This window comes from Oryza brachyantha, chromosome 4, assembly GCF_000231095.2.
Source record: "Oryza brachyantha chromosome 4, ObraRS2, whole genome shotgun sequence".
NCBI lineage: Eukaryota > Viridiplantae > Streptophyta > Magnoliopsida > Poales > Poaceae > Oryza > Oryza brachyantha.
Window position 1 is genome coordinate 20764888 of NC_023166.2, and position 16411 is coordinate 20781298.

General features: G+C 40.9%; 2 protein-coding genes across 4 annotated transcripts; both read right to left on the bottom strand.

Annotated features, from left to right (window-relative positions):
• Positions 1-3363: 3363 nt before the first annotated feature.
• LOC102712628 (inactive poly [ADP-ribose] polymerase RCD1-like) lies at positions 3364-9020 on the bottom strand. Of its 2 annotated transcripts, XM_006652944.3 has the most exons (9): positions 8762-9020; positions 6833-7797; positions 6513-6754; positions 6351-6430; positions 6029-6157; positions 5841-5936; positions 4343-5117; positions 4050-4247; positions 3364-3963 (listed from the first exon to the last, which is right to left on the bottom strand). In XM_006652944.3, the coding sequence occupies exons 2-9, from the start codon at positions 7780-7782 to the stop codon at positions 3818-3820; spliced, it is 2616 nt and encodes an 871-aa protein (XP_006653007.1). In that variant the 5' UTR covers positions 7783-7797; positions 8762-9020; the 3' UTR covers positions 3364-3817. The 2 variants fall into 2 exon arrangements, with proteins under 2 accessions (XP_006653007.1, XP_006653008.1); XM_006652945.3 differs by having other exon boundaries at positions 3872-3963; positions 4070-4247; positions 6833-9020.
• Positions 9021-10983: 1963 nt separating this feature from the next.
• Positions 10984-15085, bottom strand: LOC102713073. 2 transcript variants are annotated; one of them, XM_006652946.3, is made up of 7 exons: positions 14959-15085; positions 14075-14153; positions 13562-13626; positions 12921-13022; positions 12746-12839; positions 12045-12225; positions 10984-11481 (listed from the first exon to the last, which is right to left on the bottom strand). In XM_006652946.3, exons 3-7 carry the CDS (start codon positions 13580-13582, stop codon positions 11412-11414), a joined length of 468 nt encoding a protein of 155 aa, XP_006653009.1. In that variant the 5' UTR covers positions 13583-13626; positions 14075-14153; positions 14959-15085; the 3' UTR covers positions 10984-11411. The 2 variants fall into 2 exon arrangements, with proteins under 2 accessions (XP_006653009.1, XP_015692348.1); XM_015836862.2 differs by lacking the exon at positions 14959-15085 and having other exon boundaries at positions 14075-14185.
• Between the last annotated feature and the right edge of the window lie 1326 nt (positions 15086-16411).

Consider the following 16411-nt stretch of genomic DNA (forward strand, 5'->3'; position numbering starts at 1 on the left):
GTGGTCACCACAAAGTTTAGAAAACAAGAATTAAAAGTCATGTCTCGCTAGTACTGATTTTAGTAGTACAAATTTAGCTGGATTTTGGACTTGGTGTGGAGAGTCGAGAGGAAATTAGAAGGGGTTATCTTTTTGTTTTTTAAATGAAAAATCAAACAACATATTTACAAACGAATAATAATTTATGATAAAACTTTTATACATGTATTGTTAGGCTGTGTTCGGTGGAAAGGGGATAAGTTAACTTACCCATCGTAAAAAATGTAGTAATAGATTAGTACATGATTAATTAATTATTAATTATTAAAAAATATTAAATATATTAATATGATTTTTAAAACAACTTTCCTATAGAACTTTTTCATAAAAAATACACCGTTTAGCAATTCGTGAAGCGTACGCGCGAAAAACGATGGAGATAAGTTAACTTACAACCTCGCCGAACGCCTCAGTGACCTAAAAGTTAAGCCTAGAAAATAAAATACAATAAAAGAACTCTTAAATTAACTTTAAATTTAAGGTTAAAAAAATCAAAATTTGACTTAAGCATAAATAAAATGGAAAAGATGAGGTTGGAAGAAATTTGATTAGGTCTGAGTTTCTTCCAAGGAAAGGTTTACTATGAAAACCGTACGTTTGGACCGGCTGTACGTTGAAGACTAGAAGTGTACCTATTCCCTGTTGTCAAATCATTATGAAAGGAATGTGTATAGGTTTTGGAAAAAAAGAATAGTGTTTGTGCAATTTATATATATCAAACTCTTTTGACTTTTTCTTTCCACTAAGGGGTTATCATTTGATTTTTTTCAAGAAAAAAAAGCTAAATGACATATTTACAAACAAAAAATAATTTATAAATAAAATATTTTTATAAGTGTTCTTAGCGATCTAAAAGCAAAGACAAAAATAAACTATAATGAGAAAACCTCAAAACAAACTACACAATTATAAAGTAAAGAATTTAAATTTTGATTATAAACATAAGCAGAAGTGAAATGATGAGGTTGTAACTCTGGAGGTTAGTGTTAAACGACATATTTGCAATCCAAAAATAATTTGCAAATAAAATTATATACATATTCTTAGCGATTTAAAAGATAAGGCTAGAAAATAAGCTTCAGTTAAAAATTTTAAAATCAATTTTAAATTTAATGTTGAAAACTTAAATTTTGACTTATAAGAATAAGTAGGAGAAAAAGATGAGGGTGCATTATTTTCTTGAGACGCGGCTGATTTGATCGATCAGCTTGATATTATAGACAAGGCTTTTGTTTTTCTTGTCAGAGAGAGATGCAATTTTAGCTGTCTCAAATTCAAATTGCACGAAACTCAGAAACCAAATATTATATTACTCAGGTGAAAAACTAAATGACATCAATTTTTATTACCTTGTCAACAATTCAAGATAGGAACCATGTATTAGATTGACTTCATTTCATAATTTAGAGCATGTTTGGGGAAGAAACATGTTTCACAAACTACACAATTAAGGGCCTAGCTAGCACCAAGGGCTCCTTTAGAACATAAAAAAGTTTCAGGATTTTTACAGAATTGCTTCAACTTTCATCAAAATTCAAAAAATATTCCTCATTCCAAAGGAAGCCTAATATTTCACCAAATACATCACGAATCTACGCAGTTGTCAATTCGAGACCGAATCCTACAAGGTAAAAAGGAAAGAAGAAGAGAAAGATACATAGATCTTAGAGATTCATGTACCAATGGACAGAGAAAAAAGAGATGCATATATAGGTAGGAGCATGACTGAGATGGGCCTCTTTGCATGTTGGCGTAGCTATTAGCTGCAGGTGGTGGTGGTGGTTAAGTGTCAGCCTTTCACCTTTATCGCAAAGTTAAGCACGCACGCAGGCATTTTTTTTTGCCTTGGTGCCTAGCAGCAAGCAGCAAGCAGTGTTAGTACCAGTGATGATCCTGTTCGATCGATGAGCACGAGAAACCGGCCGGCCATGGCGACTGTTTTCGTGTCAATGAATCATCATTAGAGTCGCTCAAAATCGCCACGGGTTAATCTTGACGTGCATGCCCAGGTGACCACTACTGCTAATGAAATGCCTCAGCGTATGTTGATTAGTTACCACTTGTGTTGATGTTGAATCCAAATTGCGACGTTTCCACTTGCAGCCCAGTGGTATTTACTCATGCCTGCCTTTCACTTTCACACTTCACGTGGCTCGCTTAATTTGCTTCAACTTGCCACATAATTTACTGTCAATTGATTTGATACATGTTCAAACTGTAATTAAGCAGCTCTTCAATGTTTTAATGTTGCAGCTTTTCAGTCTTTGAAGTTGTACAAGTTCTTTCGAGGGTCAGATTCTGGGTGTTGGCCATGGATCAAAACCAACCGTACGTTTCCAAGAAAGTTTCAGCTGGACCATCCAAAGGTTCTTGTTCTTGTTCTGACTTTGGACTTCAAATGCCAGGGAGAAAATGGAGTATGTGATTCTCTGTTCCTCCACTTGCACAGCATTTCTACCTCTTTTTGAAAGAACACGGCACTTCTACTTTGTTGGAGTGCAGACCACGACATGGTTCTCCTAATGGCATCATTTTCTTTTTCTTTTTTTGGGGCTTATCACAAACGAATCTAGTGCGTATTGACATATTGTGATCCTTCTGTTGGTTATTATGAGAAGAATTTTCCAGAAAAAAAAATCATAATCTTTCATCAAATAGGGATCAATCATGACAGAAATATAGTTTTCACCTTGTGCTCCTCTTATCTCATCTTGGTGCCAATTTTACTTATTCATCCAAATCTTCCACAAAAGCTAAGACCAAATTGCAGGGTGACATACACTGACATGAGGTGACACCACTAGCATCAGTGGAGGTTAATGCTATCTGAACTGGGACTCAGGTCTGATGAATCTTTCAACTCTGATTAGTAAAGGGATAAATTAGTGGAGGTTAATGGAGCAGGCATCCTAGTTAACAAAAAGTCTAGTGGCAATCGAGTAATAATCATATCAACCTTTGACATGCAGGTCTGTGTCTATAGTAATTAAGCTAGGGAGACATCACCTCAAGTGCCACGCTTGCAAGGCAGCGAAAGGAGAAAAAGACTCATCAAAGTGCCATGTGTGTGTGCTGCTTGGCACTCAAATGGCCTAAATGCTTAGCCTGGCCTTTCCGGTGCAGCCAATCATGATCCGACGTGGCAAGCAGCATGAGATGGGTAGACAATGGCATGCTAAAATGCTCGAGCCTTTTGTCCATTCCATTTGTAGCTAGGCTCCATAGTCTTTTGCTCGATCGAATCATTTCTCAAACCACTATGAATAGTATATCAACCCATTATGAAATTTTGATGTCAAAAGCAAAAGAGAACCTGGGCCAAAATTTTGATGGAAACCTTCCTCGTAGTTGCACAGAAAGGCCAGGATTTCAGGCACAAACAGCCCAACACAAGCTTGCATGAAGACACTTCGAAACCATCTTATATGTTCTACTGACACTAATGTCAACTAGAGTAGACAGGCAGATGAATACACATAGCTAGTTGTAAAACAGATTAACAGAAAATGATGATCACCATCACCAAAACCCATATAGACAACGAAGATACCAGCCACGGCCATGACAAAGTTTATTGCCAGGGATCTGCAAAAGCTACGTTCAAGTCGACAAGGTGACAGGTAACCTACAATAAACGAATCCATCCCCACCGGTTTGCGCCACCTATAAGTTAAACGGAGCCATGGTACCAACGGTAAACGACATTCACATCACATGTACAGGACTGGAGAGCGGCCCAGCAGAAACAAAGAGCGATCAGCGCAACAGGCTGTAACATCTACTTGCCCTTCTCTCGAAGAGTTGATAGGGCAACTAGGGTATCAGCTGCCCGAGTGACATTGCTGCTGCTAGCATCAACGTCTGGCCCTGACGACTGACTGTTCGCTACGCTCTGCAAATGCTGCTCCTTTGGTTCCTTAGTTACTGCAGTAACCAAACATGAGTTAGTAAATAAACAAGTGATGCTAGCAACAATATTGTTTCAGGGCAAGAGTTTCCAAGCACCGTACTCGGTGTGGGAGCATTATACCCCTTGGTGGCCACACTAGGAGCTTGAGAGTGCTGGCTTTCTGGCACCATGCCTGCTATTGGAGATGCATTGTCCTTGGGCTCCTTACTTGATGCTGCAGGGTCATGGGCTTTCGGTGCAATACTCAGAGATAGAGGATCACAGGCCTCGGTAGCCAAAGATTTAGGATTTCCATGCCCTGCACAATAATGAAAGCATTGATGATCCACATTTTGTAGGCAAGAATAAGCCTTGATGTGCTACAGATGATCTGCAGCTGGTCAAGGGTTTTACCTGGTGTTGGTGTATGGACTGGACGTGCGGCACCTGACGTCCCATCATGGACTTTAATTGGGTGGTGCGATGCAATACTCAATGAAAGAAATTCCTTATCTTTAGGTGTTACTCTTGGTGCAGAACTCAGACCTGCAACACCTGCACATTTGGAGTTTCCCAATGCCAAGCTAGGAACAAGCGATTCACTGCCCTTTGGACCAATACCTGGAGCAAGCGATTCACTGCCCATTGGACTGATACCTGGAGCAAAAATCCCACCTCTTTTAGAGGTATTAGTAGAAGCACAACCTGAAGGGCCTGTGCTTGGCTTAACAGAATTGCAAACTTGTGCTGCAAGAGAAGTTGATTTTCCAGATGGCATCCTTACAAGGCCATTATGAACTATAGGAGGCATTCTTGATACCAATGGATCTTGCTTTTTGGCATGAAGTGGAGCACTGCTTCCTGATAACATGGTTTGTATTGGAGGATTCCTCACTTTGGGTTCCAGATTTGGAGAACCCCTGTATATAGCATTGGCAGAACTAGAAGTTTCCGGCACAGCTTTTGGTACCAGAGAATTGTAGCCCTTTGGAATCGTACCTATTGCAGGAGCATCACATCCTTTGGCGCAAAGATTGGTGCTGTTTTCAGCTACCGCATTTGGGGCATGTATTACACTAGTAGTTAATGAACAATTCCCAGTTGTTTTATCCAAGAGCCTGTCTTCTGCAGCCGTCCTTGCAGGATCAGAAGATGCTACTTCGACTGAAGACTTATACCATAATGATGGCTGCAATAGAAGCCAAGGAGACAATGATATCAGATGACATTAACGACACCAATACAGATGGACAGCTATGTGAAATATGAGTACATGTAAACTGACATAGTAAAAATAAGAGGATGCCTGAGACAAGGAAGAAAATATCCAAATAATTTCTCCATGCATGAGTGTTAAGGGCTGTGCCTGTTTTAGGCACATGTGGCTGCTTGAGAATTTCCTCTTTTTTTAAGATCTTCATAGTATCCTACCATTTAAAAAAAAAACAAATTCAGCACATATTCCTTATGTGAGGAACATGCCTGAATTGACAAACATCGTGATAATAAGCCATCTTGTAAAAGTTGCAACATGTGAGTATGAAAACTTTCTAAAAATGTGGAGTGGTGCAACCAAAAAAAAGGCAGTGGGAGTTGAATACATACATCTTTGCTTCAGGAAATATAATAAATGTTGCTCATTGGAAAAATGTCATGCATTACATGTCACAACCAAAACTGTAGTTCTTTTATGTATGCATGAACACAAATACAAGCCACGTTGCACAGAGCATCTAACAACAACCTCACACTATTACTCGTGAGAAATTCACAAACTCAACCTGTCATCGTATACAAACTTGTCCTTACCTAGAATGAGTGTTAAAAGGATCCTACTGTGGATGTGAACTGACAAAACATACATGTCACCAGAAAACATTTTGACAGGAACAGCAGGGGTAAACCGACTTACACAGTAATGAAGCCTCTTCAAGGTTTCCAAAAGTAACTTCTCTCCAACCAATATTATCATCTGCTTTACCATCTCCTCACGAGTTATTTTGTTTTCCTATCAAATAAACAGATTGAATCGTTTCAGTGCCCACCACACCTAACACAAAGCCAATATTAATAAAGATGGTGGAACTTGTTCATTAGTACCTTCAACTCTTCATAATGATGGAAGAGCAATTCCCTTGCTACAGATGATATATTGTCTTGAATCATGGCAAAAAGAACTCTGAAGGATATCCAAGGGGATGTTGGTCCCTCAGCAGTTTCGCTCATTATCTGCATAGAAATGTACAGCAAAGCCAATATCATTTGTCATTTCAAGAATGGAGGAACAGTGTGTAGTGAAACTGGACTTCTCTCAGATCAAGTTTCTAATCTTCTATTTTCCCAATGTTAGCGGTGCATATGCATCTAACTGGGAAGCCGTGTCAATGGAAAAGAACAAGAGACAAAAAAAAGGTTGCCTCACAGGTACAAGAGTAGAAATATCCACCGCAACTTCCTTCGGTGATGGGTGAAACCATAAACCCTTCAAGCCAAGTAAATAATCTGAAAACGAACCAAAAAGACGATTCACTCTCCATCTATATCAAGACATGACAAAGACCTTAACTCTTAATTGCAACCTTACTTCGAACTTTTGAGGAAAGCCTGAAACTAACAAGATATTCTAAACGAATATGGGTGCTAAGATGAGATGGCCACATGACGTAGCACTTTGGGTTTGAGCAATCATCAACACCAGAATCATATATCTCACTGCTTGGAAAAGAATCTTGTGATCCAGGCATGACAGCTTCCATGTTGCCCAATATCAACCGGCACAACAACATATACTGTACTCCTTTTTCGTCAACATCACAAAGACCAACACTGTCAAAAAAGACATCATGTAAATAGGTAAACTATTGAAATGGAATGGTCAAGCCATTTTAAGTTTATAAAAGGTACCTAGAAAATGCTCGGTCTTCCGGTGAAAGATAAACACCAGCACTCAATCCTGCCTTCTCAGCAGGTTTTCCATTGCTACCAAAACCATTAATAAGAATCCTAACTATGTCATTCTTCCTAGAACCCAGCCATCCATACCTTACATTTGCATCACCACGTTCTTCCTTGGTGGACATCATTTGTTTTTCAAAAGCTTGAAGTCTACACTGTGCAGTGATATCATTTGGAGAGTATCGGTGGATGTGCAGTATGTTATTCAGTGTTGCAAATGGACCCATGCCAGAGAGGAAAAGGTCCTGTGCAAAAAGAAAGCCTTCACTGCCTCGTTCCACAGATGCTATCTTCTTGCGTAATATATCTGCAGTGGAAGGCTTCTGTGGAACAGGAGGACTAGATTCAAGGACAACTTGCTTCACCACTTCTGGTGGAGAATTTGCAACCTTATCCAACATTATTCCCTGTGTGGCACCCTCAAAATCACCACCTTCTTTAGCCGCTTCATCAGCTTCCTCATCAAAGAATAGAGAAGGATAAAAGCACTTCCCAGTGTCATCGAACCATGCCACAGACCGCTGCTTTCTAGATTTTAGGTTGACCATGGTCATTGACAAGAAATCAACAAGAACAGGCTCCTCTTCCATCACAGCAACAACACTGGATTTATTGCCTCTAAATTCTTCAATGAGAGACTTCATTATCTGCTCAGGAAAATTGTGCCAGGAACCCTGTTTATAAAACATAACACGGCTAGGCACTCCACTTTTTAGGTAATTGACACAGTCACTAGCAAGGTTAGGTCGAGTGCAGCAGCATTTGCAGCGCTTGGCAGATGAATCAGATGACGGTCCATCCTCAGTTTTGACACGACGAGACTTGCAGTCTTTTGACAGGCAGTCATCAACAAGCTTGCGCTTCAAGCACAAGGAACTGGATTCTTGTGGTGATGCCATGGGATAGCTCAGTTCCTAGCAGAACAAATGAAGAAGGATAAAAGAATAAACTAAGCCTAATATGGTATACAACTTACAGATCTCCCTACGTTTTGACCTCAGTGATGGAGCATGCCCTGTATAAGATAATGAGCAGATGTCTCGAATACACAGCTATATCCAATCTGTTCTGCTACATTAAACCGTGACAATTAAATGCTTTCTAAAATAGTAAAATAGATGGCAGGACAATTCGCGCTGCAACTTGCGAGCCAAGAAATTGTTTTTGGGGGGAACCTACATACGGAAATTCTTGACAAATCTTCCACTATATTAATCCATAGTACTGAAGTTTTCGAAGTATGGCGTACACAACTGACTAAATACTCGAGGACCCACAAATCATATTCATATGTGCCTAATAAAAGGTAAGCAGTTCAAAAAAGTGATCGTCCAACAAATAAAAGTGGATCGTACTGTCACAGGCGGGACACGTGAGTCAAAGTAATCGACAAAAACAACATCCTGTAACGGCATATTAAAACCATACACCATCTCAAAACGACGCAAATAGCAGGTCTCGGTATTCATATCGCGACAAAGTGCATTAAAAACATAGTAAGCGGTAAAGAAAAACTATTGGATTGCATCAGCAGTTCATGCAGGCACCCAAACCCTAAAAGACTAACCCTACCTACAAACAAGTCACATAATATTCTGAAGGAAATAGCACCTCCACCAATCCATCTAACAGCACCATAGTTGAACCGGAAATCATTTCCAACAACTACCACCAACGTAAGGTAGTATACTTGATTCAAACCCTCCACCTGCTATACCCTCACCTCGTTTAGAGGGAATACAACCTTACATCTGCTATAACCTCTACTCGGATTAGTAGGAGCACAGGAAATTGGGGGTCGGTGATACGCGCTAAGCCGCTAAACCCACCCCGTCGGCATCCATTCCTAGCAGTAAACATGCAATCAGAGGTACCAACCGGGCGACGGTCTTCCGAAATACAGGTGAGGCGAGGACGTCGAGCCCCAGGCCCTAGCGGTGACGCGGTGTCACCCGCGCCGGAACAACGGAGCGTGTGTACGATCCCTGTGAGGACGGATAGCGCCCCCGGCCCCGGTAGGGCGGTCGGGCGGCGAGGTCGGGGAACCGATCACAACCGAGCAAGGCGGTGGCGGTGGCGGTGGCGGTGGCTAGGGCTAGGTCGGGACTCCGCTCTCCGGCCGCATCGCGCGATGGGGGAGGGGTGGGAGGTTGGGGATGGGTGGATCGAGATGGATCGCTCACGAGGCCCGCATGAAGCAGGCCATGGGCTACTTGGGCCTTAGTCTGCGTTCGATACTTCGACCCAGCCATCGTTTCCGTTCGCACGTTTTAAACGGTATATGTTTTTATAAAAGTTTTATATATAAAATTTATTTTGAAAATCATATATTTTTTAAGTTTAAAATAATTACTAGTATTATTTAATTATTCATGCGTTAATGGCTTATTTGGCCTCGCAATGTGTCGATTCATATTGTGATTTCGGTTGGTGAGACATGCGTCCTTGGAAACAAATATGTTAACTATTCATGGAAAATGTAAAGTTCATGTGAAAAATTCATATGATAGATGTAGAGCATAATACCAAGCTATAAAAATTGATGTTTTATGATGCAGTGGGTGATTTTAGAGTAGCCTTAGATTATGGGACTTCAAAAATAGATCGTAAAATGTCTATCATAGCCTAATTGGTAGGAGCATAATTTTGTATTTGCACCCACCTTCGACCAAAGTCTTTTACTGCCTCGTGAGACTAGAGTTACACGAAGAGATCAGAGAATTGAGGATCTTGCTAGCCATATACAACAACATGATAGACAAGTGAAGAAAATGCATGTTTTGTTATAGATTTATGGAGAATATGTATACCTAATAGATAGTCAGCGAGTGGAGCTGTTCTAGTGAATGAAGAAAACTTGGGTTGTTTAGTCTTAAGGTCTGTATAATCGTATTAGTTCAAGATGGAGCAAAGTGGTGTAGGTTTGAGCAATCCAACATTTCATCACTAACAAGTTGTGGCTATATGAAAGATGCATCCAATATGTTTAAAGAAGTGTCTTATTTTGAGATGCTGTAGTTATCGTTGTCGTTTAATTCGGTGGCCGTGTGCATCTCATGTCTTCACACATGTTGCCCTCACAATACTGTACTGTGTAAAAGACAAATAAAGGAAAAATGTAGCAAGAAACGTGCTCGAAGAATGCAAGGAAAAGAAAGCATTCATTTGTCAAGGGACCGATTGTTTCATCCGTCTTCATGTTTTCCCAATGGTGAACCAAACCCAAAAAAATATTCAGAACAGCAAGGCATATCTAGATGAAACTGTTACCCTATCTTCTCGCTTTTTTCTCGCTTTTGTTTATAAGCCAAAATTTAAAATTTTAATATAAAATTGAAGTTGATTTTAGAGTTTTTTCACCGAAGTTTATTTTCTAGCATTAGCTTTTAGATCACTAATAATACAAATATAAAGGTTTTATTCATAAATTATTTTTTTTTTGCAAATGCTATTTAACTTTTTTTTCATAAAAAACCAAACAATAACCCCTACCAGCCCCTACCAGGTAAAATGAACCAAACAAAAAATAAAATGTAAACCACCTACCACGTTGAGCTTGTAATATTTCACTAGTTTATGCTATACTTCATACGCCTTGTTTAGTTTGCAATTTTTTTTCAAAAACATCGCATCAAGTTTTTAAATACACATTTGAAGTATTAAATGCAGTCTAATTATAAAATAAATTTCAGATTTCGCCTAGAAACCACGAGACAATCTTTTGAGTCTAATTAATCCGTCATTAGCGCATGTTGGTTACTGTAGCACTTATAGCTAATCACGTTCTAATTATGCTTAAAAGATTCGTCTCACGATTTTCTACACAACTGTGTAATGGTTTAATTAATTTTAATGTTCATGTATATTTAATGCTTTATTTAAGTATAAAAACTCGATGTGATGTTTTTAGAAAAAGTTTTTAGAACTAAACATAACCTTAGCTGACTGACAACTTATAAAAGGGGTCACCAACACAGCAACAGAAATAGCACGTGTATAATGCAGAGCCTCAGAGTCGCAGTGGAGTAGATGGGAGACGTTGTGGGGTGCCACTAGCAGAAAAAAGAGCATTCAAGATCAAGAAAGAACCCAAGATGCACTGCAACTCCACAAGGCATAATTATTCGTTTCAGATCTTTTACAGCTAAGCCGGGACTCGCATGGCAGAAATGGATAGCTCGCCCCAAGCTCAGTTACACTCGCAACAATCCAATGGATCCCTCTCTTTCTACCTCTCACAAAGGCCTAACAGCAATTTACATGTACAGATCAAAAGAATTCCGGGAGATCAGATCAGATCAGATCAGGCAGAGGTGACCATGGAGCTAGCCACTGAGCAACACACTCCCAGCACTGTGTCAGGCACGAGAGCCTGGCTGCATCATTGCTGCTGCCAGTTGCTTGCTTGCTTCATCCTGAATTCAGTTCTCCCCAACAAACCGAAATCTGATAACGAGAAGGAAAAGTCCAGCTATGAAATGCACTCCTGAGAAACCGATGTCGCAAGTGTTGCACTCCACTGAAACGACTAAGCCTCTGCTTTGCCACCGTTAATGGCGAGCGTGAAGTATATCAGTATCATCGTTCCCACACTCGATCTGCAATGGGAAGACATCAACATTAGCTGATAAGTTTTTAAAGAGAGAGATAAGTTGGTAAACAAGAAGAAAAGATGACTTAGAAAACAAGCAGTTGTGCCTTAAAAGTATGAAACATCGAAACGCACAAGCACACATGATGCTTCTACAATCAATGACATGAATGAGTACCATCAATCGGTGTCTGCCATGAAGCATATAGCTTTTCAGAGGCATCAATACACAAAGACTCTCTTGGAGCATTCAGTTTATACACGAGCGTGTGTGCATACTGATTAGGGCAATTAGGAAAGTAGGTGCTAGACTGAGGTCTGCTCAGGAAATTGTGTAGCTGATTGTGTGATAACTACTGACGAGAAACCACCTGAAATTTTTCAAGTGCAAATGAACTGTACAGACAAGCACACACCAGAAATGGACCACTTGTGGGGATGGTATCAATGGAGATCAAATTCACTGTCTCACATTACCTAAATAAACTCAGTGCCTCAGACCAATCAGGGAAGAGAGCGCTTCAACAGCACAGAATGACATACTACCATTTCACAAAAGGAGTGACTTACAGAGTTGCAAAGAAGAGTAGAATTTTCCGCGGGTGAATCGAAGTGAGTCGATTAAACTTCTTGTTCCTTCCTTCCCCGGAGTCGGTTAGAATAGGTGCACAGGCCGCACATTGTGATTGTGGAGCGACCAATTTGTTCTGTACCAGCGGCATCTTAAGCTGCTCCAACTGAGAAGGTACAACTGTGGAGATAAATATACAATAGAAAAGAAAACACCGCTGTTAGTGTCAAATGATGATGTGTACCAGATGCAGCAGTGTAGTACAATAAAAAAAAAACGAGGCTCCTCAATCTTTTTTTTTTTGAAAGTGAGGCTCCTCAATCTGAAGACCATGCATCATAGGAACATGATACAAAAATAGTCTACTAGATGGAAATACAAAAGAAAGCTAGCGCCTGCTGTTGACTTTATATGGTGGCACAATGCTGCAAAGCTTGAGAAGTAGAGGTATTGACATTTTTACTGTCTAGATACAGTAAGTAGGTTGATGCTTAAATATGTACGGACACAGTGTAATGATGGCTAAGATCTAATGGAACTTCACAAAGGTTATGGTTTGCGTTCATCCAAACAAAACACAAGCTAGATTATTTTGGATATGCATAACAAAGAAAATATAGTTATGGAGAATACATTACTCAAAAAAAATCTCAGAGACAACAAAGCATGATAGTAAGTCGAAAAGAACAGTCGTTGTTACCTTTAATGATAAGTTTTTTCACCAAGTCATCCTGCTCCTGCTCTTCACCGCTCCTCCTTTCCATGCGATTTGAGCCCTTGCGAGACAGGGCTCTCTGCGCGTCAAAAATGGTGGGTTGAGAAACTAAGACAGCTATTATCCATCATTTTTGTCCTATGTGAGTTACCGAACATACAGTCATTTTTGGACTTCCAGTGCAGCATTTATCAGGTTGTTGAGGCAGACCTTCAATATCCAATACCACATTTGCTGCCTTGTCCATGCTTGTCATCTGGCCCTGCAAGAAACCTCTCGATTCAATGCCATGTACCAAATCACGTTTAGTAGCCACAAGGATCTTGAAGTACTAATAACATGCTCCATCTGCTAATATGGTTATATTATTGTGCTATCATCTAATACCGCACCAAATGGAAAAGCACCCTAACATGCTTGACCAACCGCTAGCAGGACAGTATGCACTCTCCATTAGTAATGGTGAGCAACCATCATTTGGCAAAAGCACCACCAAAACAACATTATTAAAGCACCAGAACGATAGTACAGGAAATCATGATTTCTCATAAGCTCCCATTTGCAAGCTTTGAGACCAAACCAAATAATTATAAAGGCCGCACCTATCTTACTGCACCAACCATGATGTAGTGCACGCGCAATTCAGTATCCTACTATCATTAATTTCTCATGCAATCTCTGCAAGCTAATCCAACCTTTTGATGCCTAAGCAATACGATTAACTAATATCATTAACGAAGTAAAGTACCCATACTTCCATAAAATAAGCAGGAAATGCACAGGTATATTAGCGCTACTAACCTGCAGTGAGCCTTCCTCCATAAAAAGTTTGCCCCACAGAGAACGTGAAACGTGCAACACGTTAACTACAGACAGGAAAACAAGCAAATGACACATGAGAACAATGAACCTGGGCAAACTAAAAGGAAAAGACAGATAGGCAAGAAACATAGGAACAAGCATCGAGTATTTCATACTACTGAATACTGATATACAGCCACTAAGTAGTATCTGAAAGTGCTGTTCCAAGTTTGTGAAGTCTTTTCCAACCGTTTAAGAATTAAGATCCCCATGTGTATCAGCCCATGCAGTGTTGCAAAGCAAATAGGACAAATGCATAGGTAAAATTAACACCACCAATAGCATCCCCACTGGTCCACATGCTCTCAAGCTAGACCACAGTTATATTAAAACAAAAGCTCTGCATATGCTATTTGGAAATTTTCTTTGTTGGGTCATTCCAACCACTGGGAATCTGGAGCACAAGCTTAATAAAAAGTGACAAGGTAGAAATGGGCCAGAACTAAAAAGTACCTTTTCACTGACTTTCCCTCAAGATTGATATGGATCGTGAGTTCTCTCCACTTCTGTGCGGTTTCCTTGCTTTCCACGCCTGCAGAAGCAGGTCGCTGAAGTTTATCAGTATCAATCTGTGCTGGAAATGCTCAAATTCTATTTGGACTGAAAATAAAAGGAAGGTTTTTTCTACCACCAATAAAACAAAAGGCGTCCCAATACTCGGCACAAAGCAACTGAAGCTTTAGTTTGGCAGAACAAGAAGCGCTTAGTATGTGGCAATTCCACCAAATATTCAAACCTAACAAAAATTTTATATTGAAAAGCAAAACCGATGCAAATGCAGTTCACTCGAGAAAGAAAAGACTGATCTAAATTTAAAAAAGAGAAAGAGAAGGGAAAAACTGATCTTTTCCCACAAATAACACTGGAACTCCCGACCATTTCGCAGCATAGGCGAAAATGCATTTAAAGACATTCATAACACTCAATTCACCACGGCAATATGGCATCTACTTCCTACCAAGACGCAAAAAAAAAAAATCAGAAATTGCAGTAAATCCACAAATCCCTCTTGTCTCGAGAACTTCAAATTCAGATTCACTTCATGCCAATAACTTTGACAATCCAAAAATCACAAAAGAACCAGCTACATTGCCAATAAACCCGGCCAAAACGCCTGGCAGGTGCTGCAGCAAACAACTGAATCGCTCCCATCACGCATGAAGAACGCGGCAAGCTCCCAACTTGGCCAGGCGCAACTGTCGGATCCGAGCTCCGAAACCGAAATGCTGTGCTCTGCGCCATGCCTACGGCTCACCGCCCCCAAAGAAGATGCAACCAGCAAGCAGCAAAGCGAAGGAGAAAGAGATGGTCAGAGAAGCGAGCGTGAGACTGCTTACTCCACTTGATTTCCTTGCTGCTGCTGCTGCTGCTGCTGGTAGCTCCCGATGGAATGGCGCAAAAGATGAGCAGAGCGCGGGGAGAGGAGTGAGGAGCTGAGCTCTGCTCGCTGGAATGAAGCCGGAGTGGAGAGGAGAACGGTAGGAAGCGGTTCTGGTAATCTGGTTCGGTTCTCCGTGGCTTTAGTTCACGAGGCGTCGTTGTGCAGCTTTGGCCTGGGACCCACCACCTGTACCACACACCACGGTTTCAAGGCAAAGGGGGCGTGAACCTGGTCCACAGAGCCAGAACCCCACAACGGCCAAACACTTAGCGGAGGCTGCCGTGAACAGCGTCCACGGCCACCCGCTAACGGGAGGGAAGCCCTGACAGGTGGGGCCAAGTACGGCGCGGTAACCGAGGCGGTGACGGTCATAGCAGCAGGAGGAGTGGCTCCGGTGTCGATAACGAGCCGGCTCAAAGGCTCGGTTTGTTTAGGCTTGAGTCGGCTCGATTCATTAGTGTTAACGACCTAACTCCGCTCGGCGGGTAAAGTGGCGCTAGTTAATATATCTCATCTAAATCATCCCTATAAATTATAAATTATCATTTTATTCTATTATATTTCTAAAATAGATTTTTAGCGACAGTTAATTTCATCATTTAAATAAATATCACGAATGCCAGAATTTTTCATCCCCGAAAGAACGCAGCCTCAAGACTAAAGTTCAAACTGATGCAAGCCGATCCCAGCCACTGGATTCGGGAAGCTTGCACTTGCACAGACTTCTCGTCAGCAGCACGCCTCTTGCTCGCTCGGTCGCTCCATGTAGAGCAAGAGAATTGCGTCGTACATTACATACAGGTTGGTTGGGGTCATGCTACAGTGGGCACACTCGCCCTGGGATGGATCACGGACGGACGCGACCGTTCCTTCAAACCACAGAGACAGCACTACAGCGGATGTGACCGGGGTTTGTTGGGTGGGGGAAAGGTGGCGAGAAAAGCGGCCATGCAGTACGTACACGTATCATGCAGGGATCTCGCTCCTTCCTTCCATCCACCACGTACTGGTACGGCTGGCTACAGAAACCGCGGTGTCGGTTGCACAGTTTTCATCGGTCTCTCACGGGGGATGTAACCGCGAGGCGCGACCACCTTTGCGCCCTACCAACCGACGGCGACCCCATCCGCCTTCCACGCAATTAGCCGTGTATGTACTACTACCTCCGCGGCTCCGTCCTAATTTTACCGTATCCATGAATTTTCATATCTAACTCGGTAGTCTTATGAAAAAAAATAAAAAGAGACACATAAAAATATTATTTATATTTTATTATCTGATAATAATAATAACTAATTATAATTATTTTTAAATGATACAGATGGTCAACCGTTGAACATATACATTGAAAAAATACACTCATTCTGAAATAGGGTATTAAAATATAATGACTTTGTAACATATCAATC